This window comes from Aythya ferina (genome assembly GCF_964211825.1).
Source record: "Aythya ferina genome assembly, chromosome: 2".
Taxonomy (NCBI): domain Eukaryota; kingdom Metazoa; phylum Chordata; class Aves; order Anseriformes; family Anatidae; genus Aythya; species Aythya ferina.
The window spans coordinates 10,351,301-10,369,917 of record NC_140297.1 but is presented as its reverse complement, the minus strand read 5'-3'; the positions used below and the strand labels follow the sequence as shown (position 1 = coordinate 10,369,917).

General features: G+C 36.6%; 1 protein-coding gene across 3 annotated transcripts in view; it reads left to right on the top strand.

Annotated features, from left to right (window-relative positions):
* PTPRN2 (protein tyrosine phosphatase receptor type N2) overlaps window positions 1-18,617 on the top strand; it is a 649,793-nt gene that overhangs the window by 55,968 nt on the left and 575,208 nt on the right. For 2 of the 3 annotated variants that reach the window (XM_084509497.1, XM_084509495.1), the window contains exon 2: window positions 7,097-7,147. In XM_084509497.1, coding sequence (XP_084365623.1) covers window positions 7,097-7,147 — 51 coding nt within the window. Of the gene's footprint in view, window positions 1-6,520; window positions 6,549-7,096; window positions 7,148-18,617 lie in introns of those variants that run through there. The other variant, XM_084509496.1, reaches the window with a different exon arrangement.

Sequence of the window (18,617 nt, the reverse complement as noted above, 5' to 3'; positions counted from 1 at the left end):
CTATTTTGCTTACATAGTGCATCAATCCGCACATGCTGAATAGTAGGTGATATAAAGGAGGCAAGTGAAGTACTAATATGAACTGTGATTGAGGCTTCGGGGCAAGTCTTGGCTATAAGCTTAGTACTGACATTTTCCCTTTTTGAATGAGAACTCTTTATTCCGTGGTGAATTATCCTGGCTAGGATCATATTTCAATATACAGTGTGCATGAAAAATGATTGAAAGAAGCAATAACTCAGAGTTAGGGAAGTGTTAACGCCATATGTTAACACTTATGGGAAATCTTTTCTTACTTTGGAAACTTTTCATACAAGAGACTACACTATCTTCCAGTTAACCACTGCATGGATTTCATGTGTCATCTTCCTAATTGTTAATTTGGATTGCAGGAAGGCCTGGATTCTTTCACCAGGGATCAGAGCTTTGTTGTACTAGGCTTTGTACACATGCACATGATTAAAAATAATAAAAACATCTCTACTCTTAAGAGCTTACAGTATTACAAGAAACATCAGACACCTGTTACATTCACAAAACATCAAAGATGGAGTAAGGGCAGAAGATCAAAACTCAGTACTTACTATGCTGTCACATATTTTTCTTATTTTCTCTCCTGGGAGAAATATCCTTTAGTATTCTGTGCTCCTTTAATATTATTTGACCAGTACCTAAACTACTATTTTAAGCAGTTGATAAAATGTCAGAGGTTCTGACATTTTCATGAAATGCCTATTTCAATGAGGACTATTCTGGATATCCTGAGAACACATGAAAAATAAAAGAGAATGCACCAAAACATATTCCACTCCTGAGGAGCACCAAGCAGAGGGAGCACGATGGCGCAAGTTCTGCCCCTCTCATTCATTTCTTGGCCTACTCAGCACATTCACCATCAGGGTGACAGATGAGGAATGCTTGAGAATGCTGGAAGAAGGGAAATGGAGGGCACCTGAGTGGAAAGCATGAGTGGAGATCCAGTAATTCCCAGCAATTGAAACTGATGAAGAGGTGACAGGTGGGCTATTTGTAGGGCTAGTGAAGAGAGGGGAAAGGGTAGGAAGTGTAATGACTGAGTACTCTATGCCAATACTTGGGAGGGACAGAAAGAATAGAACAAAGTTTTTTTTGGAGAGTAGAAGAGAACAAATAAAAGGTAGAAAATACACTTCTAGGAAAGACAGTGAAGGAGTATAGAACAGAATAAAAAGAGGGACAGGAAAAAAAAAAAAAAAGGCAAAGAAAAATGGGATAAAGAGGAAAGTTGAAGAAATAGGGAATATCTACATTTATTATCAGAGAGAATGCCAAAATAAAGCTGAACAAAATTAGCACTAGCTGATTTTCCACGTGCAATTTCTGAGTAATGAATAATACATTATACCTATAGTGCCTATGTAACCACACAGAGTAACCATATACAGTAGAATAAGGAAAACAAGAGGAACCCATGATCAGCTTAAAGCATATTCTTCCTTACTATGCTTGCAATTTTGTGTAATTCTGGACTTGTTAAGTATAAGTGTGCAGTAGACAAATGAGGATGTATTGGATAAATCACAGCTTCAGCAGGCTGGACAATGTTATCTTTCACCTCCACCACTGAGAAGAGCATCTCTCTCTCTGTCAGTCAACTTTTCCTTTCAGTTTTATGTAGAATGTTATACTTGATACTTCCTTCCAATCAATTTGTTGCTCGTTGTTGTTATACACTATCTTTTTTTTTCTGTTGGTTTAAAGTTATATAAGCTCAATACTTGTAAAATATAATTCTTAAGCCCTATTTTGTCATGCTGCTACAGGAAAAAAAAAAAAAAAAAAAAGAGCTCTATCTAGGGCCATTCACAGGTGGTGCTAATGAACTAGTGAAGTCCATAAGGCATGCCCAGAGTTGTCACAGCCAGGTGTTTCCTTTTTGTTTTCCATCACCAGTGCTTTGCAGAATTTACGCTTCAAGGTCTCCTTACCAGAAAGCAAGTAAACTTGAAAGAAGTAGATAAATGAGGAGTGCATTTTCATCCCAAGTTATAAAAAAAACAAACAAACAAACAACTTTTTTTTTTTTAATTGAAGAAACCTCTATTGATTAAAATCTTGTGATGACATTTGATCATTATGGTCTGCAAATGTCAAGAGATGTTAGGTGGTTACGCAGCTATTGAACAAAGATCACAGAAGGAAGAGACAGGAAAGCCCCAACAACAGTAAGGATTTTGGAGATTTTTATTTTCCTAAATTGTGATTGACAAGCATAGGAGAAATTTAGCTTTCATTGTATATTATTTGTTTTCTTATTTTGATAATATAAGATAATTTCTGATAAAGTGAGCCCAAGGCCTCTTTTTTGCTGTAGCTGGTAAAGCTGCTTACAAATTTTGAGCATTTTCATATGAGATGTATTTAATGTAAAATCAACACAGGTTGGTTAACAGAAAAGGATAGAAAAATGAATGCAATACAATTTATTTGATCAATGGATTCAATAAAATAGTTTTCTCAATGTATAAATAAATACAGCTTTTTTTTCTAGAGTAAGCTCAGATGACTTCAGCTCATGCCTGACTATTACAATCTTCAGAGGTGTGTCCTGTAAATCAAAAAAACAAAAACAAAAATCCAGTATGGTTTAATGGTTTAAACTCTTAAATAAGCCTAACTTGTCTTTGAATTCAGAAAAGCAAAGCTGCTGTAAGCCTGATGAAAAGAGGAGGGGAATAGTTTTGATAGTGTCTTGTGATAAGAGTATCTTGACAAAGAAGCTTAAACTTTCGGATCCTATAGTATAATATTTTGGGTTTGCAACAGCATTTTTTTTCCAATTATATTGTACTATTGATTGTCTGAAAAACTGTTTGAGAAGGTGGAAGACTTTGATAAGCTCTATGAAATGTACTTTCTTGTCTAGTTAACAAAGACTATTCCATGCAAGTGTAATGTAATATATAGCATAGCTACCCACCCTTATTTAGGCAGTTATAAAGCTTTAAAAAAAAATGAGAAAAGGTGTATATGTAAGTGGGTCTAACACAAATGGTCCTGCTACATGACGCAGTCTAATAGTAAGCAACTGAGTTACATTGCTAGAAATTAGCGGGTGCATGACAAACCTTTGCAAAATTTTATGCTTAAGAATGTGTAAAGTATATATTTACATAAGTATATAGGGTAATCCTTAAGGTTCTGCTACTTGGAGTTTAAACAACTTCTGTATGTGTAAAGGAAAAACTCTCCCTATGTCATAAGTCGTGCAATGTAGACTTGGTTACATGGGGAGTTGATGATGAAGCTTACAATTGAACTTGTTTATATGGGTGCTGGTGCACCTATGTGCCCCTATGGCATTGTTCCAGCCGTCTTTGTCACCACTAAGATATGGGATTTATCACTAGGGCCATATAAGTGTTAGTGAAAAAGTGAACTGTTAATGCAGGTCAAGTAACAAACCTGTGTTCTAGATTAAGCAAAGTAATAATAAACACAGTGCTAAAATAAGTTCATTAGGTGACAAAATCTTGACTATCCCTTTGATGTGTGATAATTAATGCTAAAAAGATCTCTTCTTGAGAAGACATATGGGGCTAGCAGAATTGGGCTTGTAAAATAGTCTTGGTGCTGCAATGCCAGGTCCTTGTATTCACATTTTATTGCATAAATGACATATCTGAATCTACTGCTGCCTGCACTGAATTCTTGGAAAACTTAATTTGGCATATAATCAAAGGAGTGCATCTGTGTACCTTCATCTGATTGAAGATATATGGAGAATTTATTTAAGCGTTGCTGTATGAAGTAAATTTGGGGGGTGGGTTTGTGTTTTTTTGGGGGATCAGGAGGGTGTTGAGGTATATTGCGTCAGGCTTATGTATTCTGGGAGAAGATCACCGGTAGAGGATTTATTTTATAGAAAATGAAATTTAATTTTAATCCCATGAGGCATGAACTGATTTAAGTGCTGACTGGAGACAACGCCTCTTCACTCTTCAGTGGTGACTTATTGCCATCATTACTATTAGTTGGTAGATGATATTTTAAATGAAATACGATGCTTCTTAATGTCACAGCAATAACAACAAAAGATAAATTAGCAGTTAAATTAGCACATTGACTGGGTGAAATATACATAATAATTAACACTAGTAATAACTTGAAAGACACTTTTTTATTTTATTTTCCAAGGAATTTAGAGGTCCTTGTAGTCTATTTTAGGGTAATCATAGATGGATATAGTTTTCTATGCATTGACTTTATTAATTTGCTCTCCAAGACATAAATTTTCAAGGCTAACGGCATCAAATGCCTAGTTGCAGTCAGCATCTGATAAGCAACTACTATCAAAAGAGGAACCAAAACATGACAAAATCAGTTTTCTTTTGTGCTTTTCATAGAAATGTATTAGGTGATAATGCGAAGTGTATCTAGCAAAAGCAGAGTGCATTTGAGTCAGAGTTCTGTACTCATGTAGCCTGGCTCTTCGTGTCTTTGTATCACGTAATCATGGTGTTCCTCTTCAATCTGAAAAGCAGAAAAATCCAGATTTTCAGTATACCGTGGGATAGCCTATCAGGTGGCTTTTGGCAGCAGGTGGCTGTGGACCTCATTAGCAGCTGCCAGGTGTTTTGAAATCAGAAGGGGCTGCATGAACCAGTCACTGCTTTTACCTTGACTCCACTGGAAACGCTTCTGGTTCAAACTCATCTGATGCCCTTAGGATCCTATAGCACAGCCACGGTGGAGTGAGAAATCAACCACAAGACTTCTGTTCTCCTTTGGGCACAGGGCACCTTCTGTAGTGCTTCGGAGGAAAAGGCCATCTCAGGATTCTGGTTTTAACCCCTTTGAGATCTAGTCAGAAAATCAAGGCAGACAGGTTTTGCTAGGGGTTTTTTCCTAACCATGAGAACTTTTCTTTTAGAAGAAAAACAACCTCAAAAAACAACCTTTTATTTTAGAAGAAAACCTTTTGGCAACCTCAAATCTCTGAAAAAGGAAATATTGAAGTACACCTGTCATTTATCTAGTAGTACACAAAGTTATTTTTTTTTTTTCTTGCAAGATTTTAGTTTTTGAAATGATCATTACTGTGCTTTTAATTAGAGCTTCTGTGCTGTGTAGCCTGTGCTGATGTGTTTTGGCCACTGCCTGCCACTGTTCTTCTCTTAGGTTCTTTATGAGTCAATACCCAGTCAAGGCATCCTTCTGCTCTGCTGGGTTGGCACCAAGGCTGCAATCAGATATCTTCAGGGAGTTTTTAGATGCTGTTTCAGGTCAAGCAGCTGCTACAGTAGACTTGTCTGGAACAAAACTTTACATGTCTCTGAAATGTCACAAACTGGAATTTGTGGACTGTTTAGACACATGCTGTTCTGCTGTGCTCTGCTTGCAGAATTCTTTCTGAATCTGAAGCTTTCTCCACGTTTCACAACCTACCGAAGGAATACTCACAGTTCCTTGGTGCAAGGGTAAAAAGACAAGAGAACACTTTTATCAACATGCATATTGTAGGCTGTCATCTTTGTTAGGTTGTGTTTGTGGTCTTTGTGGGTAGGTGTGGGTGTAGACATAAGTGGTTCTGCCAGTGCACCAGTGTGACTTGAATTTGTGTAGATGCTTAGCTCAGACCTAGCGCTGTGCTAATAAATCCTGCTGAGAGACATAATTTATTAGTTCAGGCTTAATGATGTGCTAATACAGTTACCTACTGAAAGGCTGTGCAGGCATACATAAGTCACTCCCTCCTCCTGAACTTTTCTTCTGGCAGGGTTAAGACTTGGGTACTTCATAGACAGAGTCTTGAGCCTTTTGTTTTTTCTTGGTTAAATCAACCTACTTAATCAGTTTGACTCTGAATAGAGATCCTTGTACTCTGCTTCTGGGAAGAGAGGATGTGCTCTTGTGTTTAGGTGTGGTGAAGCAGTGTGGAACCACTCAAGACCACTTGATTTCTATAACTCCATGTTATTTATCAACTTAAGGTACTTCCCAGATATGTTAAAAAGCTTAATTGTAGAAATGTGTTCTCTAGGGCAGTGTCTGTACACAAAATAAAGCCTCATTCCTTGGAGTTTATCCAGTCCTAGTTGTTTATCTTTGTGAGAACACAAAGTAAAGAAACTAGTGGTTGGATTAATAGAGCAGATGCCCTTGCCAGTAGAGTGATACTTCACTTTGCTTCTGCCCTCAGTCCTAGTCCTTGTCCCCCAGTGTGGAGTGACCAGACAGCACCCTGCCTGCCTCTCTGCTCTCAGGAATATCAGCAGGAGCTCATTTCAGCTGCAGACAGAGGGGGTAATAACAAATGTCTCTACCTCATTTGGTGCTATCAGCCACAGGTGGACTGTGGCTGCCACCTGTGAAGATGTGTCCAAGTGGATGAGCTGGGTTTGCCAACCTGGGTGCAGTTTCTAGGGTGAGGGGTGGGCTGGCATAGCAGGGAGCTGCAAAGGAGCCAGCATGGAAACAAATTTCCTGCTTCAAATATGGGGGGTGCCACAACGCTGGGAACAGCACTGGTTTGTCAGTTGTCTGTGAAGGTATCATGGTGTTTGTTGGTAAGGATGGCTTCATTTTTAAGCCTCTCTCCAAAGAGTAAGTGCTCTTGAGGATCTAGGCATGGTCTGTGGTTGCAGTTACTGAATCAAATCCTGCAGCTTTTTAACCTATTTCAAGCATTTTATATCTGCTTTCTAGTCTTGTCTCATTGCAGTGTAAATAGCTTGAGGAAACTCCTGATTTCTGGCAGTGTGTAGCAGCATTACTATACTGTCGTGTGTGTTGTGTTCAAAGTCAGGGAATGTAAAGTTCCTCAAATTACTAAATAAGAGGAGCACTGAGAAAACCAAAGCCTCAGCAGAGGAATAATGGGGGAAAAAAAAAAAAAGCAAAGGTTTTTCTGGATGTAACCAGTTAGAAAGATGTGCTGTCTAACCAGCTTTGTTACTGTGTTCTTAACTTTCTGTACTGCCCAATTTAGACTCCTAAGGGCAACCAAATGCCTGACTCTTGCTGAGGATTTAATAGCCTGAGGGGACTTCAGTCTGTGCTAATTATCCACAGTTTGAAACCGGTATTAATTTTTACCTTTCTATTGTGTTTTTAGGTTGCCTGTTTGAAGATGACCTTTGCAAATCTTATGAAATCTGTGTAAATGGTAAGTCTTGAATGTTTAGTTTGCTGACTACTCTGTCCTCTGCAGTGTAATTGCTGTGTGGTCAATTTAATAAGCCAAATCTATATATGAATAGGGTGTAGGACGGACATCAACAACTAGACATGACTGTTCTGGTCAGCAGGTGGGGAAAATTTAATAGACTTTAAAAAAAAAAAAAAAAAGTCAACCTTGAACAACATGTCCTTTCATGAGAAATAGATAGTAATTAAATTAAACACACCGAAATATGCTAACGTTTAATTTGTCTTAATACAGGATGAAAATAACTTCAGGTTATTCATCTTTTAAGAGGACGATGTTGAGTAATTACCAGTCTCCTTTTATTCAAAAGGTTATTATTTATTATAATAAGATAGAAGGTCTCAAAGAAAGACTACCATTGTTCTTGATTATACTGCTTCCTTTTTCTGTGATTTCACTTGAACTAGATTTGCAGAAGCAGATTTCTTCTGCTCTCTTTCAATTTCCTTTCAGTAAGTAAAAAAAAAAAAAAGCCAACACAAACGTATGAATAAGTCTAATGGAAGATTAGGAATGACTCTTTGGACAATACTGTAAAATCATTAATGTGCTATATGAAATCATCTAAGTCTTGATGAAAAAACTTGTTTAAAGAGATCTTTTGAAGCAATTACTGTCATGAAGTATGTAGATCCATAATTATGGATTTTTAAAAATTATTAAATATAAAATTTCTGTTGGTGAGTGTCTGACATTAAGCAGATGTATTTATTTCCATCAAACACAGGAGCCAATAATGTGTCTATTTATAAATGAAATTTATTAAAATCCTAATTTAATGAATATCTAAGATGAATTTGATGTTAAACTCCCAGTATTTTTCATCGTCAGTTAAATACACACAAAGGAGGGAATGAAAGACAGAAATATTTTCTCCCAATTCCTCAACCATAAAATTGATAGTTAGAAACAGCAGATTTGTTAACATCTTCAAAGAAAATTCTTATGCAGAATTATAATTTGAGGTTGTTTCTATACTATGCTAAAACTGAGGATTTCTGTGCTCAACGGGGGGAGGGCAGTTCTCCTCAGTGGTGTGTTTTGCTGATAGCAATGATCTCAAGCACCTAGCTGAGGTCTTCCCAATGCTATGGCTAACAGGGTTTTATTATAGGCAACAGCTATATGTAATGGAAGATTTATGCAAGAGATGATGATAGTAAAAATATATATTTCTTTTGACAGCAGGAATCTTCAATAACGATGTTCCTATGAAGGTTACTTCTTAGTTTCTTGCTCTAAACCTGTTTCCATAGTTTGAAACATGGTTTCTAAAGACTCAGCGTGACTTTCATTAGAGTACAAACTTTAACTGTGGAAACTGTCTCTGAATTCAGAGTGGATGCCTTCTGTAGATCCACTATTAGTTTGGTGTAACTGTAACTTAAAGAGACATCACTAATGAATAAGACAATCAATCAATGATATGTTGTAATGTCTGACCTTAATTAAAAAAAAAGGAAAATATTTTGGGATTCTGTCACTGTATTTAAGGTTACGGCAAAACATTTGGTTCATTCTTCCCCAATTGGATGTGTGGTGTCTAGAGTAGATTTTAAATGCTGTCCTTGATGCAAATAAAAATATATCATAGTTGAGAAAATCAACACAATATTTCAAAGATCATACTTTGAAGAACTAAAATACTTTCAGAACTTCTTATATGTAAGATAAAACATGTTTGCTTCTGCGTATTCCTTCCAGTTTTTCCTGCCCAAACTCCTCCTCATTCAAGTGCATCCCTGAAGTTCATCAGAAATCCTGATATATTGAAATGAGAATACTTTGCTGACTTGAAAGCTCAGAAGCTTAAGTCTTTGGAGGTCTCTGTGCTTGGGAGCAGAGCTTACTTTGTGTATTGCAAGGTCACAGAAAAGTTTGTCTCCTTCGTGGTTGCACAAGTGCATATTTCTAAGTACAGTGCCAATGTGGGTAAGAAACAGGACATACTTTTAGGCAACATGTTTAAAGGATCTGTGATCTGCAGGTCTGAGTCTGGCTCCTGCAGGAAGGCTGGTAGTTTTGATCTTTTCTTGGCCTCCAGCAAAGGTGGCTGAACTGAGCATGCTTTCAAAAATGAAATTGGGCTTGCTTACTGAAAACATCAGTCACAATCTTTGTTGTTATCTCATACAGTTTTATCATCTGGAGACCTTGAGTACTAGTCATGCGTCAGGCTTGTAAAAGAATAACCAAAACATCAGTAACTGAGCTGTTCCATGCTGTTATACAATTTCAAAAGAAAAAAAAACAAAACAAACAAAAACCACCCCACCTTTTTAAAGATTTTTTTTTTTAATTCTGAAAGCTTTTAATAAGTGATAACTAGTATGAATAAAAAAAAAAAGGATATTAAAAGTAGCTTATTTAATTGTCAAAAGCAATTTAATCCAGTTGTAAGATCTGGTATAAACAACAACTCTATCAGTTGCATCACTACATCTGTTTAGGTCATATGCCATTTTTGTAGGGCAAAGAACCTGCTGTAATAATGATTGTTGACTTCTCTGCAATTTTCTCTTATCATATAAAGGTCTCTTGGCTTCAGTGATGGGTTCTCACTTATGTTTGTTTAATAGCTCCAGCAGTGTTCATGCAATATTAATTTATTTCCATAAACCTTTTATCAGTTTCCTGAGCTGCACTGACTCATCAAGTGGTTAAAAAGGAACATATTGTTTCATGTTTATTTTAATGGCATGAGGATAAGCCAAGCAAAAAGACTGAGTTTTCCTGGATTTTTTTTTTTTTTTTTTTTTTTTTTTTTTGCCAAGCTAGAGCTTTTAGGGGTGAAACGGCTTAGGTGTCATTTATTTCACTTCTAGTAAATCATTACTTCTCATTTACAGTGGGAGGAACTGATATTTTCACCTGTACAAAATGCTTGAAGGTTGAAAATGTGAAGCTAAAAAACTTGAAATGAAAGGTGGATGTGCTTATGAGCTGCAGACACTAATAGAAACTAATCTGGCAACTGTAAATTTGGAAATGCTTGCTCCCCAGTAAATGCTGATAAGCTGTTACAGATGCAAATGACAGCAAGTAACAAAATGTCTTAATTAAACAAGATCTATAGAAGGGGAAATAATAAGGAATAAGAGATGAAGTGAGGGCAGGTGTAGTGACAGCTGTGGTTAAGGAGCATTATAGCACTCACATTCACACACATCTCACTGCCTGTGATAGAAGTTTAAGTAAATGAGCTAGCCCACGTGTTGCATGTGGCATTCTTTTTAACCATTATGCCTAGAATGTGCTTGTAGGGAAAGAAAAAGAAACATCAGGAAGGAATTCTAGATGGTCTCTGAAACAGAACTCCCTCATTTATCCTTGAACACTCCCTGTTCTTATATATATTAAATGTATATATTAACCCTAGTGCAGTTGGTTAAGTGGGAATATGTCATAGTCATGTTCCATTTTGCATTTTAAGTGACAGGTAAAGCAGTTCATGTAAAGTGTCAGCTTAAATGGCTTCCTAGCTGGAAGTCTTAAACAAACAGGCTGCTGAAAGCAGCACAGTGAAGACTAGTGCTTATCCTTTCTTATGAAACCACACTATTGAATTCTGGTAGTGCCACTGGGAAAGATGCCATGTGGTGTAGATAAAGGCATTCATTTCAAAACAGCCATTCCTTATTGTCCTGGATCCTCTCTTTATTAAACTGTTGGAACTGCTCATTTAGAAGGATAGCATTTTCTCCTTTAGGCTTGCTCTCCAGATATTTTGCCTCAGAAAGAAGCTTTGTGCTGTGTTTTATCTGTTTGTGAATACCACAATATCTTTGCTTCTTATCAGCACAGCCTTTATAAATTGAGGTAGTTTTATTTATGAAAATGTTGCGGCTGCAAGTCTCCTTCCAGCACACAATTGTAGCAGGGTTCATGCAGACAAGATCAGATTGTAGAAAACAGCTCTGTGAGGCCAACCAAGAAAGTTAATTAAATACAGTGGTTGGCATAGTGTGCATCATTAAGTCAAGCCTTGCTGACAGCCACTAAACCTCTCCTAGGAAGCCATGGTCTAATGTCTGCAGTAAAGCTTGAAGATGCCATGTCTCTGAAAGGCTTTATAAACAGTTATGCACAGCTGAATCAATATTGCTTTATGTATGCAAGCTGTACTTGTTAGGAAAGACTTAAGCTAGTGACGTGTGTCAAAGGCTTCCAAGCATGGCAGTACAAAGTCATGAGCCCTTCCAAGTTTGGATGGCTCCAAACAGTTCAGAATATTAATGGCCTTTCTTCCTAAACCATTGAGCTTCTCGAACATTTGGAATATGAGTGATTGCATGTGCTGGTGATGAGCCATAAATGGTAAACATGTGCTACAGATGATAAGGGGAAGAGTTAGGATCCCTGAAATGGCTTCTTGAACTTAATGTGTTCCGCTTTGAGGTTTTCCAGATCATTGCCTACTAGGACAGAATTACAGAGGGAGATGCACCTCAGCATTGTTTAGCTAACAGGTATCTCCAGCTACATCTGCATTTGCTAGGCACTGCTCTTACAAAAGATACCAAATTTTTGTCAAATATCTCTACAAATCTGTGCCTAAGCTTTTCAGTAAGCAACAGTGCTTGTTATAACTAAATTCAGACTTCTGAGGAGTAATGCCAAGTGTTACCTCTATGTACTGCTGCTCTATTATGTATAGACAGAATGTCTGTGCTTTCCAAAGGTGTGAGGGCTCTTCACAAATAACATCTGAGGCAAATGGAAATATGTGTATGTTTAGAGTAAAAACTGAACTAATTGAATTAAATACAATGATTTATTTTCAATGGTTCCTCTACACTGTTTTAAGGACACTGTGGGATTTTTTTTTGTCAGACACTGAGTTTTTTTTAAATATAAGTATGTTGGAAGGATGTCAGAATCTGGTATGATACTCAAAGATAATATTTAAAAATCTACCATTGTACCACAGTATTCTGAAAACTGAAAAATACAAATGTTCAGAAATATTTACACAGTTCATTCAACCGAAATCAAGGGCAAATCAACACTTAAATATTCCCAAGTATTGGTTGCAAAAATGATGCCTTAGTTGATAAAATAATTCACATTTCTTAGAGTTCAAATCTCTTGAAATAATTCTGTACTTGCAGTTGTGGAAGTAAAAACCAAGATCAAAAGTTGCTCATTTTATCCCCTTGCTTGTCCCCCATTAGGTTATTTAACAGTCATGTTATAAGATGGATGAGGCCCTGAGCAACCTGATCTAGTGGGTGATGTCCTTGCCTATGGCAGGGGGGTTGGAACTAGATGATCTCTAAGGTACCTTCCAACCCAAGCCATTCTATGATGGTGAAGAGCAAGGCAATGGCATACAGTTTGTTTGGGATGAAGACTCTTACTTCCCATCAGCCTGGGCAGTCCTTCTCCCTTTGCATTAGCTCTTGCTTCCCCTTGTCTTACGAAGCTCTAAGGGCACCTGTATTAAAGATGGTGTCAGAGATCCTCTGGGTCTGGAAGAGAATTTAAGTTGCAGCACCTAACGAGGAGCATGACTGGTGATAATCCAGCAGCTGTTGCCTGGAGGAATCTGAGGCTTTCTCAGCTCTCCTCCACCCTACTGTGCTGCTGCCTCACAAATAAATTGTATCAGCTGAGTTCCTAAACTTGGAGTGTACGCAGCCCAGCTTTCACAAACAAGAACATTCTTAACGTTGCTGAAAATTTCTGAGCTATCTGAGGTGAAATCATGGGGCGGGGGGACAGAAATAACAATTTTACCATGAGGTTAAGAACGCCAGCGCAGGGATGACTTCTGCTACAGAGTGCCTATTTTTCTTCTCTTTAATGCTGAAGAAAAGCTCCATCTATCTTCCAGTCAATCTGTTTGTCTTCTGTTTATCTCAGTGTGATGCTAAAATAGCTGCCTATGTGATAGCGGGGTAGAAGTGTCAAGCACAACTGGCATTAAAACTGGAGTAGTGATGACAGGTCAAGTTATGATCTTTTCCTTAGGAAAAGGAGCTTAGTATGATAATGCAGCTATGCTTGTCTGCGATTCCAGCTGTTGCTAAAGGATCTGTTGTGGGTTTTTGTGAAGACTCTCAAGTTGGAGCTCCTGCAGGGCACAAAGCCATCATTCAGGCTTCTCTGATGGCTTGCTGTCTGTAAGTATGTGCACCCATAAATTTGCCAGCAGCCATCGCAAATCCTTTATGTTCCTGTGTCCTGGTAAGGCTTGGTGCTGCTGAGTGTTGCACAGTGTTACTTCAATAAACAGACATTGTTTTTTTCTTTCAACTCAGGAAAGACCATTGGTGTGTCGTCATCTGGAAAGTTAGTGTTGTGACTTACAATAGTGTATTTTCTCTCTCCAAATATCAGTACTGAGCTTCACAAAACAAGGGCAAGCACTGCAAGTAAAATGGTTCAACCATTTTAAATGATTGTAAGGGATGGGAACGGAGTTTGGTGTTTAATTCATGGTGATTTGGTAAAAGATTCTGCCTCGCCACCCATACATGGTTTTTGAGGAGGGTGGGGAGGGCATAGGTCACCAGTGAATAGATGTACTTACCTAATACCTCTTCCTTTTACCCAAATTTGTGTATTTGGAATTATAATGTGGATGCATATCCAAAGTTCTGAAATTCTTTGACTTGCTATTTCTTGAAAATATTTAGTATTTATTCATTGAATAATTTAGTTGATATGAAATCTTTATTTTTACAAGATTTGTGTATGTGTTTTATAACAAAAAGCAAACAAAATCGCATCCTATTTCCTTGGTTTTTGAAACTTCTACTAGGATGCATATAATCTATGGTAACTTAGAAAATGTATGTTCCACTACTTTTTTTTTTTTTTTTTTTTTTTTTTCATTAAATGTATTTGAGATGCTGTTTGTACATGTATCTTTTATGAGTATGTGGTAGACCCCTTCATTAACTCTTTTTGGTAAGCTATGTAGCAGCTGGTGGCCCATTTACTGGAGATGTTCAGAGATGTTCTCTATTTCATTACTCTTTTTTTTTTTGTGTGTGTGCAAAAAAATAATTGTAAATTGACATCTGGGAGACTACAGAAAAGTACAGACAGTTTGATAAAGGCATTAGGGAGTCTCAATAAAATCTGTGCCTGATGAATCATGAAACATGAAAGCCTGAAAAGGACAGTGTGGTCTGTAGAGAAGAAGAGAACACCAAGGGATAATGTGCTGGCAATGAGGTGGAAAGAAAATGAATTCTGTTTTGGAGTGACACTGCAGCAGTGTGGCTCGGTGGAAAGTCCATCATGCTTTCTCCCTTCTTGGTGTCAAGGGGGCATATGGAAGAGTTACAGTTTACTTCTTGATTAAGGTGTTTGGATTGTGGCTCCTGAACAAAATAAAATAGGCATTTTCTTTCTTTGAACTGTTCACCTCTACTAAAACCCTGCATAAATATAATTATGAATAAAGAATAATAATAAAAAGAAATACAAAACAAAGTAGAGGTGGAGTTGGTGAGTTGGCAGTATTCGCTATGCAGTTACATTGCTATTATTAGGCGACTTCACATTTGAATGAGAGGGTTATTCTTTTTAATCCCAGGAAGAAAAAGAAGTCTTCTAGTTAGTATGGTGACTACTTAAAACATATCTGCAAAACTTCAAATCTATTTGCTTATTTTGGTCTTTGGTATTCTTTGCCTAATCTCTGTTAGATGTGAATCTGTGGTCTTTGCCTTTATTCTTCTGAATGTCAATAAGTGAATACTGTCTCAATGCAGCAGTAGTTAACTGGGTGAGTCAGACTAATTATTATCATTGATTATCAAGCTACTTGGATAATTAACAATGTCATTGACAAGAGCATCCGAACTAAGATGGACTAGAAAACTTTGAACATGTTTTCTGCCTGAGAAAATCTTTTTCATCATACGGTTTGTATCTTTTTTGAAAACTTCTGTAAACCTGTCTAGTAGTACATATGCTTAAAATATGGGATAGTGAATCAGATCATATTTTCAAAAACATACCGTTCTTGCAAGGCCATTAATGACTGACTGTTCACTCACTGTGTTTTGTTGTTGGGTGTGTGGGAAGCAAATCTGTAGACTTCTTAAATGTCTCCTGAATAGGATTCTTTTGAATGTTTCTTGACAACTACAAGATTCTCCATGTTGAAGATGTCATAGCCATTATTCCTCCCCCCTGCCCCAAATAAATATTTCTTCAGAAGTTCTGTCAAAAATCCTCCTTGTTTCCTATCCAGACTGTGCATCGGTTGACTGCTGTTGCATTAATAATCACTTTTGGTTGCAGACTTCATAGCATTTGATAACCACTAATGGATTTTTGGCTCCTTGGTCTGAAGATAGCTTGTATGTGAAAATACATTCAATAATAAATAACACGATGTCACATAATGAGCTATGGAGGAGGGGATTACTTTAATCTATAATAATCTAAATATGAGATGCAAGCTGATGTGCATATGAAAACCAAATTTAATACATATGAAAATAGCTTTAGATAAATGTGCTAGTTCTGAACAGATCAACTAAACAGATGGAAGATTCATTTTTATTTTTCATTTTTATTTAAAAGAATGTAGGTTTGTCTTAAACTGTGGATCTATTACAGGAAGTCCTTATTTTGGGTTGGATTGGGTCCCAAGCAGATCATTCATCCAGAAAGAACTAGAAAATATACACCTTCTCTTTGTTCTAATGCTTAAAACTCTGTAATAAATAAGTGGCAAGCTTTCATGGTGTCTGTCCTCATTTAATAAATAGGAACATTCTGAAAGTGAACTAATTGGAGTACTGGTGATTAATAGGTAAAGACCTGTTAATGAAAAGTCTCACTCCATTGTAAGCCATTCAAAGCCTTTAATTTAAACAGATTTTTTTTTTAATGCCCTGCAGCCTCCATGGCAACAGCAACAGAAGTTGCTCTAGAGGTAGAAAGAATAATAAATATATTTTATGTTCCCAAACTATTTGTTGCATTGTAGTCCGTTACTTAAATAACTTTGGCTGCTGCTGTGCATAAGTTGAGAAATACTTGGTTGCTTTAGCTGCTGCATCAGCACGTTCCTGTATTGGCTCTCAGGTAGGATCAGCATGATTTAAGAAGGTTGGTAAAAGCAGTGGGTGTTAAGGGGGAGGTAGCACGGAATACAACATTTAGCTGCAAAGAACTGCAGGTCATTGCCTACACTTTGGACTGTAAACGCTTCAAAGGGAAGGTGTCTATCAAGATGAAATTATCTATTTTTCTTAGTGTAATGGATCTAATACTTATATAGCTACCAAGCTTGCACTATTTTTATAGCGAAACTCCTAACTTAATCTATTCTATTTATTTTTAGTCCTTTAAATACTTTTATTTAGCCTTCAAATTCATCATCTCATTGACTCGTTGTGAGATTATGAGACTGTACCATTATAGTTGTTTTCTGGAAGTAGCAGGATAGGCATGATTGTGAGCAGTTGCGCACACTGCAGTTTTCAATGGTAAGAATCTCTTTTGCTATCTTTCTCGGTCTGTTACCTGTAATTGATCTTTTCTCTCTGAACTTTAGAATAGATGAGAGGTGAATTATCCATCCAAAAACTTTATTATGTGCTGATGTGCGGTGGTGGTGGAATTGAGGGTGGAGGTAAAATCTGAAGTAAGGTTTCAGTTTCTTTCTTTGTAATATAGTTCTTTTTCTTGATTCTGTCTTGCTGCTGTATCTCTGTTTCTCTGAAATTTGGATGAAAAAGCTATTGGGGTAGATTGACAGGTAGGTAAATGGACATTTGGACAGCAGGCTTGCCAACAGTTTCATATTTTATTGGACACTTAGAAATAATGAACTGTAATACACAATCACAGTGGAAGAAGTAGCTTAACTTTGCAGATTTGCAAAACTAAATTAATTCACCTCCAAAAGATGTTTTCTGCTTGTTTTGATTTTTAAATTTTCTCACTTCAAGTAATAAACTTACCTGTTTCTGGTGTCTGTGATGACATTAGAGTTTGGAAAGCGCATTTGCTTTGTAATAGTCACCTAGTAGTAATATGATTTCATCTCTTAAAATGTTCCCTTACCTTCACAGTTCCAGATGTAAAGATTTACTAGACTTATGCAAGAAAGTTCCTATTTTTCTTTGATGAATGTGTTCTAAATGTTTGATTCTTAAAGAAAGTAATCTCTTATTTTTTTTAACCCATTTTTTTTTTCTGATTTCAACAAGTTCTGTGAAAATTGGTTGAATAAAAATGGGCCACTAATATAATATGATGCTGATATACATTTAAGAAATATCAATCCTATCCTGTGTCCTGAATTATTAATATTTTTTTTATTTTTCACTTTGGTTTCATTATGGCAAATTTAACTTTGGATACCAAAGTTCCACTTAATGGTTTTGTTAAAAATTTTTTTGAAGTTGAGTCTAACAGTAAGATTTTATTTTCTATTAGTAGATCAGTTACTGGTCAGTACTGTCATCACCTTTGCCTTGGAATCCCAACTGGTAATCTTCCTCCTCTGTTAGAGCTTACTCATACAAACACTTGACTCGGAAAATTGTTATGAATGAAGAAATGAAAATCTCTGAAACATGTTTTGGTAGTAAAGAACCCGTTTCAGCACTGCGGTCACAGAAGGGTAGAGTGCTCATTGGCAAAGTGTTGATGGGCCTGTTTAACATTGCAGTACAAATTATAAATCCGTGCTCACTGAAAAGGTAATCAGCCATTTGGAGCCCATTTCACTTCCCTAGATTTAATGTGTTGTGAGTTAGAAGTCACTCCTTCTTGTTGGGCTTTATTTCAACTTATTTAAGAGATTTATAATAGCCCCCCAAAGTTTTTTTTTTTTTTTTTTTTTTTCCTAAGGATTTAGGTCATTGGTAATGATGCTTGGCATGTCATTAAAAATTATCCTCCACAAATGATGCAAAAAAAGATTTACAGGTTTTAATTTATAGTTTAGCATTGACATAGTAATTGAAAATAATTTATGACTGGAAGAGAGGTTAACATCGTATTTTAGAATGCAAGGCATCTGCAGCTTCAAACAATCTGCAGAAAGAATCTGAGAACCAAATCAACCAGAACAACAACAAAAGAAAAAAAAAAAAAAACAACAACCAAACAAAAACAAACACACTTTTTCTATCCCAGAGCATGAATTGGCCAACATATTTTGACTGAGACTGTGAACTCTGGAGATGCCATACTTTCTCAGGGCTGCAATGTCTTGTGAAGTAATTGTAGTGGTTCCATCCCATGTTGCTTAAACAAGTAACCCATAAATGCAGATCAGCGTGGTCAAATAATACCTTATGATTTTTTTTTTCCCAGTTATGTTTCATACACTTCTGCTTTTGTTCAATCATTCTTGTTTTTTTACTTTTTATGTTTATGGCTATAATATTAGCTATTCCTGTGCTTGATTAGCACTTGATGTTAGTTGTCCAAAAATTACAATTCT